Raw genomic sequence first — 18813 nt, 5'->3', positions numbered from 1 at the left:
TTTTCCTCGTCTATTTTGGGGTTAAGCCCCTTGAGATCCCTGGAGTCTCTTTTTGGTACTATAGACGGCAGGTCACGGCTAGACCATTGGCATACGTCATAGGAACCTAGCGGTGACCATCTGTCTTTTGTTTCCCTTAAAATGTGAAATAAACCTGATGTAATCTACTATAGCTATTTATATTAGGGTGACATGCTCGGCCCTGGCTATAAGCACTACAGTGCACGGTTGAGAAAAGTGAAGAGTTAAGGATTCAGACTCATTAATCTACTCTATATTAACATTTCTCTCATGTTCCAACAATTTCTTCTTTTCAAATATTAATAGGATTGATACATTTAATGATACAACTTATTTTGAGAAACTTTTCCAAAATTTATTAGCAAAATGTACAGCTACTGTTGAATCATTCCGAGCCCTCAAATCTGAGGGGGCAAATAAGACTGGAAAGTGGAGTAAGTAAAAAAAAAATGTAAATTGGAGAAATTGCATTTATAGAAATGGATACACAGATAATCCTCACGCAAGTAGCTGAACAGTGCTACAAGATAAGTAATTACATTTTTTTCTTTTAACCCTGAAAATAAAATGGAATCATGACATGTCACACATGTCATGTGTTCTTAAGGGGTTAAATATCTTTTCATTCAATTTTTGAAAGTTATCTACAAATACCCAATCATTCTACAAATGTTCCTAAACTATAAACATTCCTTGATTCATTCTTGTTGTATCAAGCATTTCATAAAGTCTTGCGCTATGTTGTTAACCGAGGAAAATTGGTGCAGATTAACAATACCTTTTGGAGGGCTTTTCATTTGCTTTAAAGTTGCACTGTACACACGATTTTAATGTCGTGTCAGTTTACTGAATTCGATATAAAATCCTTTTGGTAGAGTAAGAAGCTCTGATTTAATAGTACATTTACTCTGATCTATTGAGGTTAATATATAATGTTAAATTGTATAAAAAGACTACGCCTGGTTTGGGGTATTTGGAGAGAGTTCAGTTGATGGTTGGATTTTTCATATTACCATTTGAAAATGTTGCGGTTTATTGTGCAATAAAGGTCTATTTTTCTCAAGAGGATAAAAATTTCCTATTGTAGCTCTTGTAGATTACGTAAAGGAGGATAATCTGAAGGACGTAATTTAATTTTCTATGGTTCACTTAAGTAAAAGAATTTTGTTTAGATATCGTGACTTCTCATTTGACATTCATTGTGGTGATGGTGATAAGGGGGATTCATGCAGAGGTCTTATTTTCTCAACACTTCTCTTGATGAACACTGAAAACAAAAACTTCCAAGTCAAATTTTTGCTGAACGGAAAAGAAAGATTTACTTTTTTTTTTTTGGCCCAAAGTTGTAAATGGATATTAACAAAATCTTTAAAATCACTGCATCTGCTGTTTTCCCTTTAGTTTTCTACGAATTCAATAATGAAAGTTAATGCCGTTGTACTTGCATTCCTTTTGTAATACAATAGTAGCATTAAAATTGCAGGTTCTGTTTTTCATTCAGTCCACAAAGTACAAAAATAAAATAAAAATAAATAAAAAATGACACCTTCATAAAATCAGCACACCTCTTAAAAAGGCATTAGTGATGACAGCTTGTTACAAAGTTTACAAAGTTCATGAAGTATATTCATAAATGCATTTACATAAAGGAAAAGCCTAAAATATGCCTAGTCCGTCCCTTAAATAAGTTTGTAATTTCACAACAAATACGAAGTAAAAAAAAAAAAAAATTGTTCGACAGGTCTACAAGGAATGAATAGGTTAGAAAAGTAACCAGTCTTCAAAATGTTGATGCTTTTTCCTAAAGATGCAAAGATTCATATCTGTATCTCAACACATCGTCATTTGTAGTTTTAAGGTGAGGTTCCTGAAGAGGAAAAAAATCTGAGTGAAAACTTGATATCTAGACTGATGTTAGTCCTCAATGACAATTGGTTCATCATTCACTGGATGCCCCGTCTGAGGTTGTCGGATGACTATGTGTCTGTATGGACGACGAGCTGCTCTCTTAATTTCAGAAGATGAGAGTAACTTGCGAACATTCCTAGAGGCAAAAAAAAAAAAAGGTTTTACATGATGTATTAAATATCTTGGTATACAGTTACAAACTGACTTCTACAACCCTAGTAAAGGTATATTCAGACATTTTTTTTTTCTTCAAGAAAATACGTTCTGATAAGACTAATATCCCATTTGTGTGAGCAGGGCGGGAACCTGAGGATCAAATTAAAATTAATCTCAGAGTTTTTCACAATATATTCCTGGTGATTGTATTTCAGGCATCCCAAATATTCATATTTCGGTGGGACAGTAGCTATTTTAGGGTACTGTTCCACTGTCCTGGCATAATTCCTTGGTGACCAACTTCTATGTTACCAGCCAAAATAGCACAAGTGCATCATAAGTGCCATACTGAGGTCACTATGACCATGTAGAGAGAGCTTCAGCAGTGCTATCTGCATGGTCTGCCCTGACTGGAGCAGGCTGGTGTGCATTTACAAGTTGTAACATTGCCGAAGTTCGATGATATGATGTATCTGTATTTTTCTTTTCTAATCAGCTATACTTTCCAGTTGTTACGGTTACAATGTAGAAAGCCTATTTTTGCCTTGCTGTATATAGTGATTCATGGTTGGGGACAGAGTAAAGCAGTCAATATTCAGGTTGGTGGCCAATTGCCTTTCTCGTTTTGCCAGAGACTGTCACCAAGAAGAGAATCTCACACACAACTAGAAAAACAAAAATGGATAAAAGATGGTCCTTTCCTATGTGGTTTGTGTTCCCCCTAACCCCCATTATATACACCCTGCAGCAAAGATGGTGGAGAGTGAATGAACCACCAAGCTCTTAGCACCATAATAATTACAGCTGACTGTAGTGGTTATGGGCTCCATATGATTTTATTTTTCTCTCTACAAAAAACAGTTTTAGTGGTTTTCAATTCCATTCAACCTGGACAGCAGTGGCAAACTGAAAGCACCGTGTTAATAACATATGCCCAGGGGGGGCGGGGCCTGAGCAGCATGGCGGCTGGACGTGCTTCGTGAGAGCTCCGAGCTCAATCCTCTTTCTAGCCGACATAATTGCACTCCAGCCAGCCAGGAAACGTAAAAACGACTGAAGCCTGATCGTACTCTCCTCAGGACCCAACCGAGGTGCCCCGGGACTGCAGCCCACGGGTGCACGGAGCGTCCGAAGATATAGGGAGTGAGGCCTAGCAGTATCGCCGGACGGGTGAGGCGGCCGATCCCCCGCTCTGCGCGACCTAGTGCCCTCCCAAGCCTGAATGGAGCCCTGTTTCTCCCCCCCCCCCCCCCCCCAGGACCGGCGGGGGCTATCCCGGTCCACCCTAACCTGCACCGGTGACCAAGCGACTCAGCAACAAGCTCTCGCTTACACTTTCACCTCATGTGAAGAATCGGGCTCGCTGCGAGACGGGCCTCGCACACAGGCCACACCACAAATGGCGCCTACGCAGACAGACCCCAACGAGGACCCGACTGAGCGCTCCCTCCGACGGATAGATGAGGCCTTCCAGCGCTTTTGGGAAAGACTAGAGCAGCGCATGGCACTGCAACTGCCAGAGTACGTGCGGGAGAAGAGGGAGGCCAAGAAGAAGGGGCCGAGCGAGCCCCGTTCGGGCAGATTCCGTCCTGGAGCACACGCCACCCAGGCTCTCTGTCCACCTGGGCTGAAGGCCAAATGGGGTATACCCCCACAGCATCGCCCACGAAGCCGGAGGACCACGTGCCGCAGGCGGCGTTTCACCACCGGAGCCCTCCGTAGCGCCCATAAAGGGGAAGACCCGGCTGCACTGCATACCCGAGTCTGTGGCACACAGATGCGGTCCTTCCAAGTGGCCTGGGGCTGGAGCGGGGTCCGCCACGGCACACGCAGCACCGCCTTCGTCAGCAGAGCCGCAGAGGCCTCTGAGCTCCCCTCTGACCAGAGCATAAAGCCACCACTATCCTTACGCCTGAACGACCTACAGGAAGACCAAGCGACTGCTTCACAACTGCCAACCACGGGAATCGGGTGATGTTGAAACTACCCCTCCCCCCCCGGGTCAGCTCGGGAGGCGACAGCGAGCACACACCCGCACCACATAGAACACTTGAGTAAACACCTGCCTCTAGTTCCTATTGGCACATACTCCCCGGCTTCCGAACATCAAAGTGGAGTGCCAGATTTACGCTGCACATGGGACTGTTCAACCTACCAGCTGTACATCTACGGCGGCCTAACACAGAGGGGCATCGGCTGAGTAGCCCACTGGGACTTTAAGTATCCTGGCAGGAATTACGGCACCCGAGCCCCGACACTGCCCTACTCACCTTTCATGAGTCACGATGGACGCACTCCAGCCCTCTATGCAACCTTCCAGGTCTGCTACCTGCAAGAACCAACACGGCGTCCTTACATCTGACCGATATGTATATGTTGTCTCTCCTGCTCTTATCACGCTAATGTTTATTTGGTTAAATACATCATCTTAAACTCGCAGAAACTACCGCTATTACACTAAGCTGAACTTGCCTTAATTTACTAAATAGCGACAGTGCGAATTTCGAGGTGAGGTCCACAGTTACTACTGTGTGCGCAGCATGCTGGAGACTCCCCATTTTATGGTGAGGTCATATTAGCTCAGCCTTGTACAGTTCGTAATTTTTGACCATATAGGTCCCGCAGTTTGATGTTCCTGGGCCTGTACCCAGTGGCATACTGGTGCTACCACATGCATGCCTTCATGTTTAGCTAGCCGGCCCACACACACACACAGCCACTAATAAACAGCACCTCTTAGCCTGATGTCAATAGCCCACATAGCCACATGAAAAGCCCCCAGATTCTACACAGTAGCGCTAATAAGTAAAGCTAACGCGTTTTGGCTAAACAGTCAGTCCACAGCACACGTACGCCATTTCTAGTCCGGGTAACCGCACTAGCCTGTTCATGTTCTAGCATGTTATCACCACTTTTGCAAGCAATTTATCATTTATTGTATAAGCGTGTTCCTACTATCTTAGTTTAATTTGCGCGACAAGGAAATACTGAACCTGCGCATCTATTATGTACAAAGTTTGCGCACTTAATCCCTCGCAACTAGTTAATGTTAAGCGAATTCAATTGCATATAGACTAAACCTGTTTACAAATGCGACTTTAAATCATTATATATAAAAAAGAGGTATTAATGCTAAGGGAATGTTAGATGCCATTGTTATTGAACCCTATACTGTATTCGAATTGCAAACTTCCCTCTCTCTATTCTGTACCCCATCTAATATGCCTCAATAAAATACAGATTGACAAAAAAAAAAATAACATATGCCCAACGTTCATGTAGGTTGGAACCAACATTGTTAAAAATACACTAAGCACCAGAATGGCCCTTTAATACAACACAGAGTCAGGGTTTATATAACAATTTGGCAAAGAGGATTCTGGAACTGATAATTTAATATGGAATGGGGGAGGTATAAAGTGCAAACTGGAAACGTTCTGTCCTGGTAAATCCAATGAAACAGATAAACTATACTCTGACATTTCTTTGAATATAATGGCCTGTTTCAATAGCTAGCCATTCAAAAAGGAGTTCTGGAAGTGTGTAATATCTTCCTTAGCCACACCTCCAGTAGATGCCAGGCTTTAAGCAGCCAGGAAATTTTATTTAGTGTTAAACTGTTAAAAAAGGTTTACCACTGAATGGAGGGGCGGTGCAAAAGGAATCCAGGTGCTATAACCAATTCAGTGAGATGAAATTGTTACGGTGCCTACAGGGTCCCTTAAGTGTTTTCTTCATTGGGTTTTCTGCTAAACTGATGTTTGAGAATACACTACAAGTATAAAGAAAACAAATTAGTTGGTTACAACAAAATTAGGACCTACCTGATCTCCTCTGTACCCATGTAAAAAACATCATCAGGAGCATCAATCCAATTCATCCGTCTCCTCTTCACAGGAGGCATGCAGCCACCTCTGATTAACCGGACTTTTGAAAGGTTGGATTTCCCATTGAGCAGTAAGTTTCTGTTTGGCCCCTTAAAAAAAAAAAAAAACTTTGTATAATTATTATTATTCATAAAGTGCAGATAAATTCTGCAGCCTAGTACAATGAGTGGACTATCAGACATGTATTTCTAACCAGATGAGTTGGACATAATAATAATAAACAATAATACTCTTTCCTGTGTAACAAAGCAATGATGGCATTTAAGTAGGCAAACGTAAGGACATGAGAAGTAATTATTACCATAGGTTACTTAAACTTAGAAATTAAATAACAAAAAAAAGGCCACTAAACAATCCTTTAAGTGAATATTATGCCTTGAGTTTCCTTTTAATCTCACAGAAGTAGTTATGGCGCCTAGAGTCCCCTGGCATTGTCCCTAGGCCAGTTGACCACAGTGTTCCTGCCTTCCCAGATCCCAGGCTCCCATTACGGAGGCCTACTTACATTCTGAGGTCCAGACGCTTGAATGTTGGGATGGGTGCAGTATTGAGCCAGGGAAAGATGGAGTATTACTTGCTCTCTTCCCAGTATCCAGAGCATAGCCGACTCTCCTCCCCGACCCCAGCGATTAACAGGAAGCTGAGCCGCAGCGGACGCTACAGGCAGCCAGGAGAACCGCAGAGACCCCGGTGATGGAATGGCCGGGAGGGCACATTTGTTTGGATGGGGGTTTTTAAGGGCTCAGAGATGCCTGTGTACCGAAGCCTGGGCTGGTCGGCCTCCCTGGCTAAAGGCGCCTTATGTTTAAGTCACCCTGTACCTTAAAGGGTGCATGGTGCAAAGCCAGCCAGACCCCAGGACTGTAGGGGCTGGCTGAGGACAAGTGCTGATGTGGGCATGGCACTAACAGACTATGTGTCCACTCCAGACAGCAGCGAGTTGACCCGTGTGGATCATGCTGTGCCTGTCTGAGGTGGACAAGGGGGAGATGTGTGACGGAATGCCGTCATGGAGTACCATGCCCACTTGTCCAGTCACATTGGTCCCCCAAGGACTTTGACTGTGAACTCAGGGGGGTCCAACAGACTTGTTGCAGGCTTGTTGTGGGTCTAGCCACAGGTCTGTCTATTTCTATGGGGGGAGATATGGGTTGGATGGCCTGATTTGATTGACGAAGGCCACAAGCCACAAGCAGTGTGTGCGTCTGTATATGCAGCTGTGTGTTAACAAAGGGGGGGGGGGGGGGGGAGAGACTGTAAAGTATAGTTAGGTGTGAAATGTATTCTGTGTGTTAATCAAGAAATGCTGCACTGTGAGTGACAACCTGCTGTGTGAGCCAGCAAGTCTATCTGCTACAGCAAAGGGCTGTGTTGACGTAACCAGAGATTGCTCTGAAGCTACAAGGGGTCCCAGCTTCAAAGAGGAATTTGGGTTGTAAGCTCTGACCACCCATGCAATCAAATTAGCCCCTTTTGTAAATGTATATTTGGAGTGTTTTAGAATATGGTATATTTTTCTGTAAAGGATCCTGGGAGGAAAAGCCCTGTATTATTCTATGGGAGACCCCATTTGGGGTCTGTGCATAAAAGCCTTGTGTGTTCAAATAAACATGAGTTGACTCCCAGAGCTATATTTCGTCTGGTTACTGGGGAAACGAATGCCTGTATGCTTTAATGGTCCCAGAGTGTCTGAAGGAAGGAATTAGCAGAGTTAACCAATCGGGTTACCCGTGGTCCGCTACTCAAATGTTGTAGGGCTGTTTAACTTTCTCTTCTGTTTCCTGTGACAAAGCAAATATTTACATTCTCTTTACTGACACTAGTAATTTTTAAAGAAAATTTGCCTCCTCTTGAATGGCTGTTACCTGGAACATTTTTATTACTTTCCACAGGGATCCTAGCTTAAAGATCTAGTGGAATCCTCCACCACACAGTTTCTTGCACATGTGCAACAACTTGCCATAGGCATCTACTGAGCATCTCTCGAAGATATATTTTTGCATTTACATCTAATGGAATATGACAAGATACAGCGAGAGGAAGCAGATTGCCACATTTTGCCATGACCCATTGCCTACTTAAAGGCACAGTATCAGTACAACACACAATACCCTCATTTAAAGTTTTAGGCTCTTATACCTGCTCGTTTTGCCCGTTTAATTCACTGCAATTTAGCTGCAAGATTAAATTTGCAGATTTCTGCTTCATAATCTGACCCCCTTAGCCGCACCTCCACATTTCACACTAGTTCTTGCTTGGACTGAGCTCCTGTGTACATACAGAGCTTAACCATAGTAAAAAGTATGTGTTGGACTCCTGGGAGACGCACTGACAATGAATTGTGACACATAGCAAGTATAAAAAATAAGTTTCTGGTTATTTTACTACTTTTGCCCCGCGCCTTCCTCAGGGTTATGAGAAGCTGTGCAGGATCTTATTATTATTGCCATTTATATAGCGCCAACAGATAGCGCTTTACAATATTATAAGAGGGGGGAAGTTACCTATAAATAGGACAATTACAAGAAAACTTACAGGAACAATAGGTTGAAGAGGATCCTGCTCAAACGAGCTTACAGTATAAAAAGAAAATAGAATGGGACCGAGGACAGAGCCAGGACAAAGGGAGGAGGTATCATTAGAAAAGGAGACACAGAATGAGCGTTGGGAGATATAGGAGGAAAACCACGAGAGTCACAGAGTCACAGAAACCGAGTGATTGAAGAGTTTCCAGAGATGATACCTCTGCTTAGGCGTTTCTGCAGCGCCTGGTTGCTTTTGAGTTCTGGGAGTTACTAAGATATCCAATAGGCACACCTCCATAATTTAATTCGGGCACCCAGTCCCCTTTGCTCTATGTCAACAACATAGAAACATAGAATGTGACGGCAGATAAGAACCATTCGGCCCATCTAGTCTGCCCAGTTTTCTAAATACTTTCATTAGTCCCTGGCATTAACTTAAAGTTAGGATAGCCTTATGCCTATCCCACGCATGCTTAAACTCCTTTACTGTGTTAACCTCTACCACTTCAGCTGGAAGGCTATTCCATGCATCCACTACCCTCTCAGTAAAGTAATATTTCCTGATATTTTTAAACCTTTGTCCCTCTAATTTAAGACTCTGTCCTCTTGTTGTGGTAGTTTTTCTTCTTTTAAATATAGTCTCCTCCTTTACGGTGTTGATTCCCTTTATGTATTTAAATGTTTCTATCATATCCCCCCTGTCTCGTCTTTCCACCAAGCTATACATGTTAAGATCCTTTAACCTTTCCTGGTAAGTTTTATCCTGCAATCCATGAACCAGTTTAGTAGCCCTTCTTTGAACTCTCTCTAAGGTATCAATATCCTTCTGAAGATATGGTCTCCAGTACTGTGTACAGTACTCCAAGTGAGGTCTCACCAGTGTTCTGTACAATGAGCATGAGCCTACTGCTAATACCTCTCCCTATACAACCAAGCATTCTGCTAGCATTTCCTGCTGCTCTATTACATTGTCTGCCTACCTTTAAGTCCTCAGAAATAATCACCCCTAAATCCCTTTCCTCAGATGTTGAGGTTAGGACTCTATCAAATATTCTGTACTCTGCCCTTGGGTTTTTACGTCCAAGATGCATTATCTTGCACTTATCCACATTAAATGTCAGTTGCCACAACTCTGACCTTTATTCTAGTTTACCTAAATCATTTGCCATTTGGCTTATCCCTCCTGGAACATCAACCCTGTTACATATCTTAGTATCATCCGCAAAAAGACACACCTTACCATCAAGACCTTCTGCAATATCACTAATAAAAATATTAAAGAGAATGGGTCCAAGTACAGATCCCTGAGGTACCTCACTGGTGACAAGCCCAAGCTTTGAATATACTCCATTGACTACAACCCTCTGTTGCCTGTCACTCTGCCTTACCAGTAAGCCACTGCCTTACCCATTCAACAATATTGGAATCCAAATTCAAAGATTGCAGTTTATTGATAAGCCTTCTATGTGCAACAGTGTCAAAAGCCTTACTGAAATCTAGGTAAGCAATGTCTACTGCACCACCCTGATCTATAATTTGAGTTACCCAATCAAAAAAAATCAATAAGATTAGTTTGGCATGATCTCCCTGAAGTAAACCCATGTTGTCTCTGGTCTTGAAATCCATGTGTTTTTAGATGTTCAACAATCCTATCCTTTAACATGGTTTCCATCACTTTCCCCACTACTGAAGTAAGGCTTACTGGCCTATAGTTGCCCGACTCCTCCCTATTACCTTTCTTGTGAATGGGCACAACATTCGCTAACTTCCAATCTTCTGGGACTACTCCTGTTAACAATGATTGGTTAAATAAATCCGTTAATGGTTTTGCTAGTACACCACTAAGCTCTTTTAATAGCTTTGGGTGTATTCCATCAGGTCCCATTGACTTATTTTTCTTTACTTTTGACAGTTGAAATAGAACCTCTTCCTCTGTAAACGTGTAATAAATGACTCATTTATCCTTTTTTTTTTTAACGGAGGTCCCTTTCCTTCATTTTCATCTGTAAATACCGAACAAAAATATTCATTGAGGCAGTCAGCTAGACCTTTATCCTCATCTACATACCTTCCTTCTTTTGTTTTTAATCTAACTAATCCTTGTTTTACTTTTCTTTTCTCATTTATGTATCTAAAAAAAGTTTTGTCCCCCTTTTTTACTGACTGTGCTATTTTCTCTTCTGTGTGTGATTTGGAAGCTCTTATAACTTGCTTAGCCTCTTTCTGCCTAATCTTATAGGTCATTCTGTCTTCCTCACTCTGGGTTTTTTTATAATTACTAAATGCTAACTTTTTGTTTTTTACTATTTTGGCCACATCTGCGGAGTACCACAGTGGTTTCTTGAATTTTTTGCTTTTACTGACAAGCCTAATGCAATTTTCTGTTGCCTTCAGTAGTGCAGCTTTTAAATAATCCCATTTCTTTTGGACTCCATTTAAGTTGCTCCAGTCTGATAATGACTCCTTTACACATATTCTAATTTTAGAAAAGTCTGTTTTTCTAAAGTCTAAAACTTTTGTTTTTGTGTGGTGTGACTCAGTCACTGTTCTTATATTAAACCACACTGACCGATGATCACTGGATCCTAAACTTTCACCTACAGTAATATCTGATACCAAATCTCCATTTGTTAACACTAAATCTAGTATGGTCTCTTTACGAGTTGGCTCCTCAACGACTTGTTTTAGAGACAATCCCAGTAGGGAGTTTAGAATATGTGTGCTTCTGGCACAAGTAGCTATTTTTGTTTTCCAATTCACATCAGGAAGATTAAAGTCACCCATGGTGATAACTTCCCCCTTCATTGTCGTTTTAGCTATTTCTTCAACTAGTAGATTATCTAACTCTTCAATTTGTCCTGGGGGCCTATAAATCACACCTACACGAATTACTGTGTGATTACCAAATTCTAACGTAACCCAAATGGACTCTATGTTCGTCTCACTAACCTTTATTAGGCTAGATTTTATGCTATCATTCACATACAGGGCCACCCCTCCCCCTTTCTTGCCTTCCCTGTCTTTTCTATATAAAGAGTACCCTGGTATTGCTATGTCCTCATTGACAAGCTGGCAATGAGGCTTCGTGAGATGTATTTGTCATCCACTGCACAGGTATTACACCTGAACCAAGTCTCTGCTGCACACTTGATCAACATTCTTTTAGCATTAGATTGGAGCAGGAGTGAAAGCTGAGCAGGGGAGAACAGATGCTGTGAAGCCTCAATAGGCTATTGGCATCAAGACTATGAAGCTGGCAAAGGGGACTGGGAGCTCTAATAGTGCAATGAGCACATAAAGAGGCGGTGCAAGACAGGCTAAGCAAGGACATAATTGCATCATCCGCTTCCTGTACAGCACCATATAGCGCTGAAGTAATTCCCACAGAGATTCATTACTTTGCTCTGATTGTCTCTCACACAGTTTCTAAATGTGGAAGGTGAGACTGAAAATAGAATGGACAAGACCAGCAGCCAAGGGACTGCAAGTCTGAAGATATTTTTTAAAAATAAACGTAAGCAAAGTAAAACGTCTATTCTACTGTACAGAAAAAAAACAACAAACTAATATGTTAAAAAAAATAAGTTATTTTAAGACAAAGTAACCTTTACATATGAGCTTTACATAAAAGATTTAAAGATTAACACTTCCACCCCCTATAGTAAAGTCATTCAGAGGCAGGAGTGTCGAGACACAATCTTATGTTCAGGGGTTAAGCCATTATATTTAATTTCAAGGTTGGTCCCATGCACGTAATAGTGTTCCTGCCCACTGACTTAACTCCCGACCGCTGCAGTATAAAGAAGGTTTTGACACACTCCCCTCAGAGATGCATTGACCTATCATCTTTAGGATGAGATGTTGCTTGGCGCAACAGCCCTGCATTGCGTCCCCATGGGGAATCAGTGGATTGGCCGACATCATCATGGATAAACTCAGCTAAAGCAGAGCGGCAGCCATTGAGAGATCGGAGCATTGATAGTAAGAAATACAATGTTTTTTTTAGTTTTGCAGTTCAATAATATAACTAGGTATAGAAACACTAACCTTAAAAATACAGGTTGAAACGCTCAGTCTGGCACTAGCCACCCATTGAAAGAAATTGTATGTACTATTTCTCTCAGTAAAGGACCAGTAATAGGCTGAGTGCGCTAGTCTACTCTAGCAGCCTATCACTGGTGGTGGTTGGGAGGAAGGAAACCAGGGGACAGCGGCATCGGGCACTGGAGAACCAGCTTTGTGGTTAATCCATTGGAAAACGGTTTAACCTCAAAGCAAGACAGTGCAGACACTCATGTCCTCATAATGACTTCAATGAGCTAAAAGTGTGGTCAGTAATATTCCTTTAAAGGAACTCTGTAGTAACCAAAATAAATCTACCTTAAAGAAGCAGTTTTAGTGTATAGATCATACCTCTGCAGTCTCACTGCACAATTATCTGCCATTTAGTAGTTAAATCACTTTTCCATGCAGCCCTAGCCACACATCTCCTGGCTGTGACTCTTAATCAGATGTAAAATACCTCACTTTAAAAGTTTTTATCTCCTGCTCTGCAAATTGAACATTAATTACATACATGGTGTAAACATTAGATGACATTACATGCAGGGAGGTGTTACTAGGGCTGCATAAACAAAGTGATTTAATTTAACTAAATAATAGAGAACTGATCAGCAAGGCTACAGGGGCATGATCTATACACCCAAATGCTTCAATAACGTTGTTTTGGTGACTATAGTGTCCCTTTGACAGTGCTGCTTTCACACCATAGCTTTCTGTTTAGTATATCATCAGAACAATTACATTTTAAAAAGTACACATTAATATTGAATGTATGTGTTAATATTACATATTTTTTAAAAAAAAATAAACAATTGCTGTATAAATCTGGACCAGTAGGGTATGGATCTGCTTCATCAACCTGTAAACCTAATTTTTATGCAAATGAAAAATTTACTGTTGTGCCACACCAAACAGATCACAAGGCAGTCCTTGGACATGGATAAAATATAGGTTTGGTAGTTCTGAAAAATCCGATTTCAATTATTCTTCCAATATGCCCTGCTGAATAAATACCGTGTACCGGAGTATAAACGGGCATCATGTTCCAGAATGAATCCTGCATTTCTGCATTCTTCCCCCCAACCCCCATATAACATCTTAACTCTGCCAGGGCTGTGGCTATATATAGCCCTATATATACAGTAAACCGAGCAGTGATAACCTAATTTAAGAGCTAGGCATCTCCCCACATGATATAGTGTAATTTCCATGGTAGAAATTAAATGAGAAGTCAGTTAAAAACCATTTCTACATTATGCTATCCGAATTGATAAGAAGTGTGTATACTAGGAAATGATCCTACTAAAAAAGTTGGTTTATCCTACTTATCAATCAATACTTTGGTATACGATCATTAAAGACCTCTATGTCAACAACTTACTGACAAGAAACCACAGGAGAACTTTCCTACAGGTAGTTATCCTACCAAAGTGTTCTGCCATTACTCCTCTAGCCAGAATATCTTGTATTGGCTAGAAGAATATAGGAAGCGAGAGACTGATGGCACTCCGTTGAGCTTCAGATGTGATTATGTCAGCATCATAGATTCAATGTCCTACATGTCAACTTAACTTTTTTTCATCTTTCCAAAGTCATTGAAATTAGTATAATTATATGAACACTCCCACCTTTCTAATAACTTAAGCTCATTTAGGTTATTATTGAGGCAGGAGTGTCTGAGGCCTTTTTTACCTTTATAGGTTAAACCAATGTCAAAGTCGGTTCCTCTCTGCACTGCAGCATGAGCAAGGGGTAGCTGGGCAGCTGGTGATAATGGGAAGTCATTAAAATAAATTTGCCATAATGCTCAGGTGAGGGAGAAATTGGAGGTAATGATCTGGTCAAGAAAATAATTGAGGTAACTAGACTACAATCTACAGACTACATTCTATACTCCTAACAACAGGTACCCCTTAAAAATATACTCTGAAATGGGCAGAAGCAAACAGACTTTCTGACACTATGCAGAATACCAACATGCAAATAGCATATTCTGCCTGCAATGATGCATAAAGGTGGACACGGCCAATAGACAAGAAAATATCAAGAAGAACCAGGCATGGCCATCACAGATTCCTGATTCCAACACATGAAGTGATGTCAGGCAGAAGCACATTTTTTCTGAATGGTCCAAAAATTGGAGAATATTAAACATATTGACACACTGGTGTCACGGAGCCACTCAGCCAATAGTGGTGAGTAAAATACCACACAGCCTAAGTTGATAGAATGCTGCAAAATGCTTGTAAATGAGTATTTTAACAGAAAACATTCTATTTTGTGAATGCAGATTTATGCAAATCTGTGTAGATGCAAAGTTATTTTAGTTGTGTGTATGTGCATGCCAAGGTGTATTTGTACGGATAGTCTGTGAGTGTGAATGTAAAGGTGTAGTTGGGAAAAGTGCCAGATTGTGTGAATGCAGAGGTGTATAAGAGTGGAGGGTTGATGAGTTAATGCAGAGTTGTGTGTGGTGTAAGATACATTGACTTTTGTAGTACCTAAACAGTCTGGGTTTGGCACCCAATGGGCATGAACTTACATAATCAACAACCAGACAAATGCCATACAGATCAGCATTCGAGAAATGTTGACGAGGAAGTAGAAATTGTTAAGTGACCATAAAAAGACACAACATCCATAGCTCTTTAAAAAATAAAATAAATGAGTAGATAACACTGAACAAAAAATGCATTCAATTTATACTGCATGTTTTCTTTAGGGGTATATAAAATCTTGATAAGCAATAGCTGCAGCCCTATTATCTGCAGTTACTGCAAACCCTTTCCTTCTTACCCAGCACAAACTTTATGTTTATGTGACTGTTCAATCACTGACTTCTTAGTGATCTGTATTCAGCAATTTATCTTCCACGAGGCTAAAAAGGCATTTGCCTTGGGCAGCACTTTCCAGGGTCCTTGATTTATGTGGGCCCAAGAGCCAGCCACTTTTGGGCCCGTCCTGGGCAGGCGGCTAGTTGAGCTCCAGGCGGGTTGTGAGGGATCGCTGATTTAAGAGCTCTCCCTGCTTAGCTGTCTCGTGTGTGTGTGTATGAGGGAGCCTGTGTTTCTGTGAGTGGGTGTGTGTTTGAATGTCAGTCAGTTTGTGTCTGTGAGGGAGCCTGTGTGTGTCTGAGTAATTGTGTGTGTGTGTCTGAGTGATTGTGTGTGTGTGTCAGCGTGTGTCTGTGAGTGAGTATGTCTGCGTCATTGTGTGTATGTCAGTGAATGTGTGCGTCTGTGAGTTTGTGATTGAGTGAGTCTGTCAGATTGTGTCAAATCAGTGAGTGAGTGTGTGTGTCTGTCAGTCAAAGTGTATGTTGCTTTTTAACAAAAAGAGGTCTGGCCTTGACAGGAAGGTGTGGGGCAAATTTAAATTAGGGGTGCCCGAGTTCCGTCAGGCCTAGGGCAGCACAGATCCAAAATACACCACTGGCTGTATTACAGCTCTGGAGAGGTGCTCTGGGCAATTGCCTGCCTCTTGAATTCAGCTCTGCTGAGCTAAAGTACCAGAAAGTAACAGCTGTCAAACTGAATGTCTGTTTGACAGCTAAGTAGATTTGACAAGATTTATTTATAAAACTGGTGATTTACTTTGAAATTGTCAATTTTAGAAATTCAAAAAATGTAAGACACATTTCACGCATAGAGCACTTCAGCAAACTAAAGTGCTTTATAGATTTAGAGTGTTGCTATAATAATATGGCCAATAATTCAGTGGCTTAGGATAGTTGAGGAGCCACCAGACTGACTCTAATTGGACCACAAATACAATAAAAACACAATGAACAGCTTGATTTCACATCCAAATGAACAAACATCTCGTTAAGTACAGATCACCCTCAGCCTATCTCCAAAACAACAATATGGACCAAAGGCCGGATGGATAATCTCTTTGGGCTGTGAAGCCATCCACACAGGTCACCTGACCTTCTCTAAAAAAAAAAAAATGTGTTTATGCGATTTTAATGTTTGAGAATTTAAAGGGATAGATAGACAAAGTACCAAAATCAGTTCAGCTTATTGAAGTGGTTTTGGTGCGCATGCTCACTTCTCCAGTGTTTAGTAGTTAAATTACTATTTCTGCAGGCTTATCCGTGCCATGTCTGGCTGTGACTTGCATAGCCCAACTTCACACTTCCTAAAAGAGGGGGAGGAGGTTGTAGTGCTTATATTCCTGCTCAGGGCTAAGAAACTTTCAAAATTTGTTTGTCAGCTAATGCTGTCAAAAATCTTTGGCACCCTGTCTAACAGCAGCCACCTGTGTGAGATGAATATCTGTTGTAAAAACTGAAAAAAAATCTAAACCGCTTTTCTTTTATGTGGTTTGTAAAATATCAAGTGTTTAGTTAATGTATATATTTTTAATATCAATATGTATTGCAACCTAGCAGATTTGCCCGTTTGAGGGAAGATGTTGGGAGCATCAGCTCAGGAGTAGCTGTATTAGAGGAAGCTGTTACTTCTAACAGCCGAGGTGACAGCCCCTCTAGTACGGGTGGGGATCAAAACGTAAGGAAGGCAAGACAGGTTGTGGTGGTAGGGGACTCTATCATTAGGAGAGCAGATAGGGCAATCTGCCACTCTGATCGGCTCAACCGGACAGTTTGCTGTCTCCCGGGTGCTCGGGTCCGGCATGTTGCTGACAGAGTGGATGGATTATTGGGAGGGGCTGGGGATGACCCAGCGGTCATGGTCCATGTTGGTACCAATGACAAAGTAAGAGGAAGATGGAAGGTCCTAAAGAATGATTTCAGGGAATTAGGTAGCAAACTCAAGAAAAGGACCTCCAAGGTGGTATTCTCTGAGATATTACCTGTGCCACGTGCTACAGTGGAAAGGCAGCGGGAGATTAGAGAGGTTAATGCGTGGCTGAAGTCTTGGTGCAGGAAGGAGGGTTTTGGGTTTTTAGAGCACTGGGCCGACTTTGCGATTGGGTACAACCTATATAGTAGTGATGGATTGCACCTAAACGGAAGGGGGTCTGCAGTGCTGGGGGATAGGATGGCTAGAAGGTTGGAGGAGATTTTAAACTAGTAGTGGGGGGGAGGGTCATAGCAATCTACAAAATGGAGATAGGACAGAAAGGAGATGGGCTTTAGAACAGTATAAGGAGGGTGGAGACGGGGGGAGGGGCAAGCTCAGAACAGAGAAGCTATGTAATGTTGGTAATTCACAAAATAAACAAGAGACGCATGATATTAAATGTATGCTTACTAATGCAAGGAGCCTAAATAACAAAATGGGGGAACTAGAGGCATTAGCATACACTAAACAATATGATATAATAGGCATAACTGAAACATGGTGGGATGAGACACATGACTGGGCAGTTAACTTAAATGGGTACACATTATTTAGGAAGGATAGGAAAAACAAGAAGGGTGGTGGGGTATGTTTGTATGTCAACCATGATTTAAAGCCAAATCTTAAGCAAATTGAATGCGATGAGGAAAATGTGGAAGCTTTATGGGTAAATATCTGCTTGGGGGAAAAGAAGGGAAACCAACTATTGGTTGGGATATGTTATAAACCACCTAATGTTAATATTGACGAGGAACAACAGCTGTTTGAGCAAATTGAGAAAGCTGCAAATCTTGGTAACACTTTAATTATTGGAGATTTTAATTACCCAGACATAAATTGGGACATAGGGACTAGTAGCTCAGCAAAGGGAATTAGGTTTTTAAACTTGTTAAATGACAACTTCATGTCACAACTTGTACAAGCACCAACTAGAATGGACGCTTGTCTGGACCTGGTTTTAACAAACAACGTTGATCTTTTGACCAACATTCAAGTAGGTGAGCACTTGGGAAATAGTGATCACAATATAGTGTCCTTTGAAATAAACTCAAAAAAACAAAAGCACATGGGGTATACTAAAACATAATTTTAAAAAGGCCAATTTCAATAAGATAAGGGAAGCTTTACAATATATTGACTGGCATAAACTCTTTAGTGAAAAGAACACTGAGGATAAATGGATCATCTTCCAACAAATATTAGAAAGGTACATTTCTCAGTATGTACCATTGGGAAATAAGTATAAAAGAAACAAATTAAAACCAATGTGGCTTAGTAGAGAAGTAAAACAAGAGATTAAAAATAAGAAAAGGGCATTTAAAGCATTTAAATCAGACAAATCAGATGCATCTTATAAAAGATATAAGAAAGCAAATAATGCGTGCAAAAAGGCAATTAAACTTGCTAAACTTCAAAATGAAAAAATGATAGCTAAAGAGAGCAAAACCA

At 41.2% G+C, this 18813-nt stretch overlaps 1 protein-coding gene across 6 annotated transcripts in view; it reads right to left on the bottom strand.

Annotated features, from left to right (window-relative positions):
* Positions 1-395: 395 nt before the first annotated feature.
* MTA1 (metastasis associated 1) overlaps positions 396-18813 on the bottom strand; it is a 170243-nt gene continuing 151825 nt past the window's right edge. For 4 of the 6 annotated variants that reach the window (XM_063439103.1, XM_063439105.1, XM_063439104.1 and 1 more), the window contains 2 exons: positions 5910-6061; positions 396-2065 (listed from right to left, as the gene is read on the bottom strand). In XM_063439103.1, coding sequence (XP_063295173.1) covers positions 1936-2065; positions 5910-6061 — 282 coding nt within the window. In that variant the 3' untranslated portion in view covers positions 396-1935. The remainder of the gene's footprint in view (positions 2066-5909; positions 6062-18813) is intronic. The other 2 variants (XM_063439107.1, XM_063439109.1) reach the window with 1 other exon arrangement.

Source organism: Pelobates fuscus, chromosome 13 (assembly GCF_036172605.1).
Source record: "Pelobates fuscus isolate aPelFus1 chromosome 13, aPelFus1.pri, whole genome shotgun sequence".
Taxonomy (NCBI): domain Eukaryota; kingdom Metazoa; phylum Chordata; class Amphibia; order Anura; family Pelobatidae; genus Pelobates; species Pelobates fuscus.
This window is presented reverse-complemented; position numbering and strand designations above follow the sequence as displayed.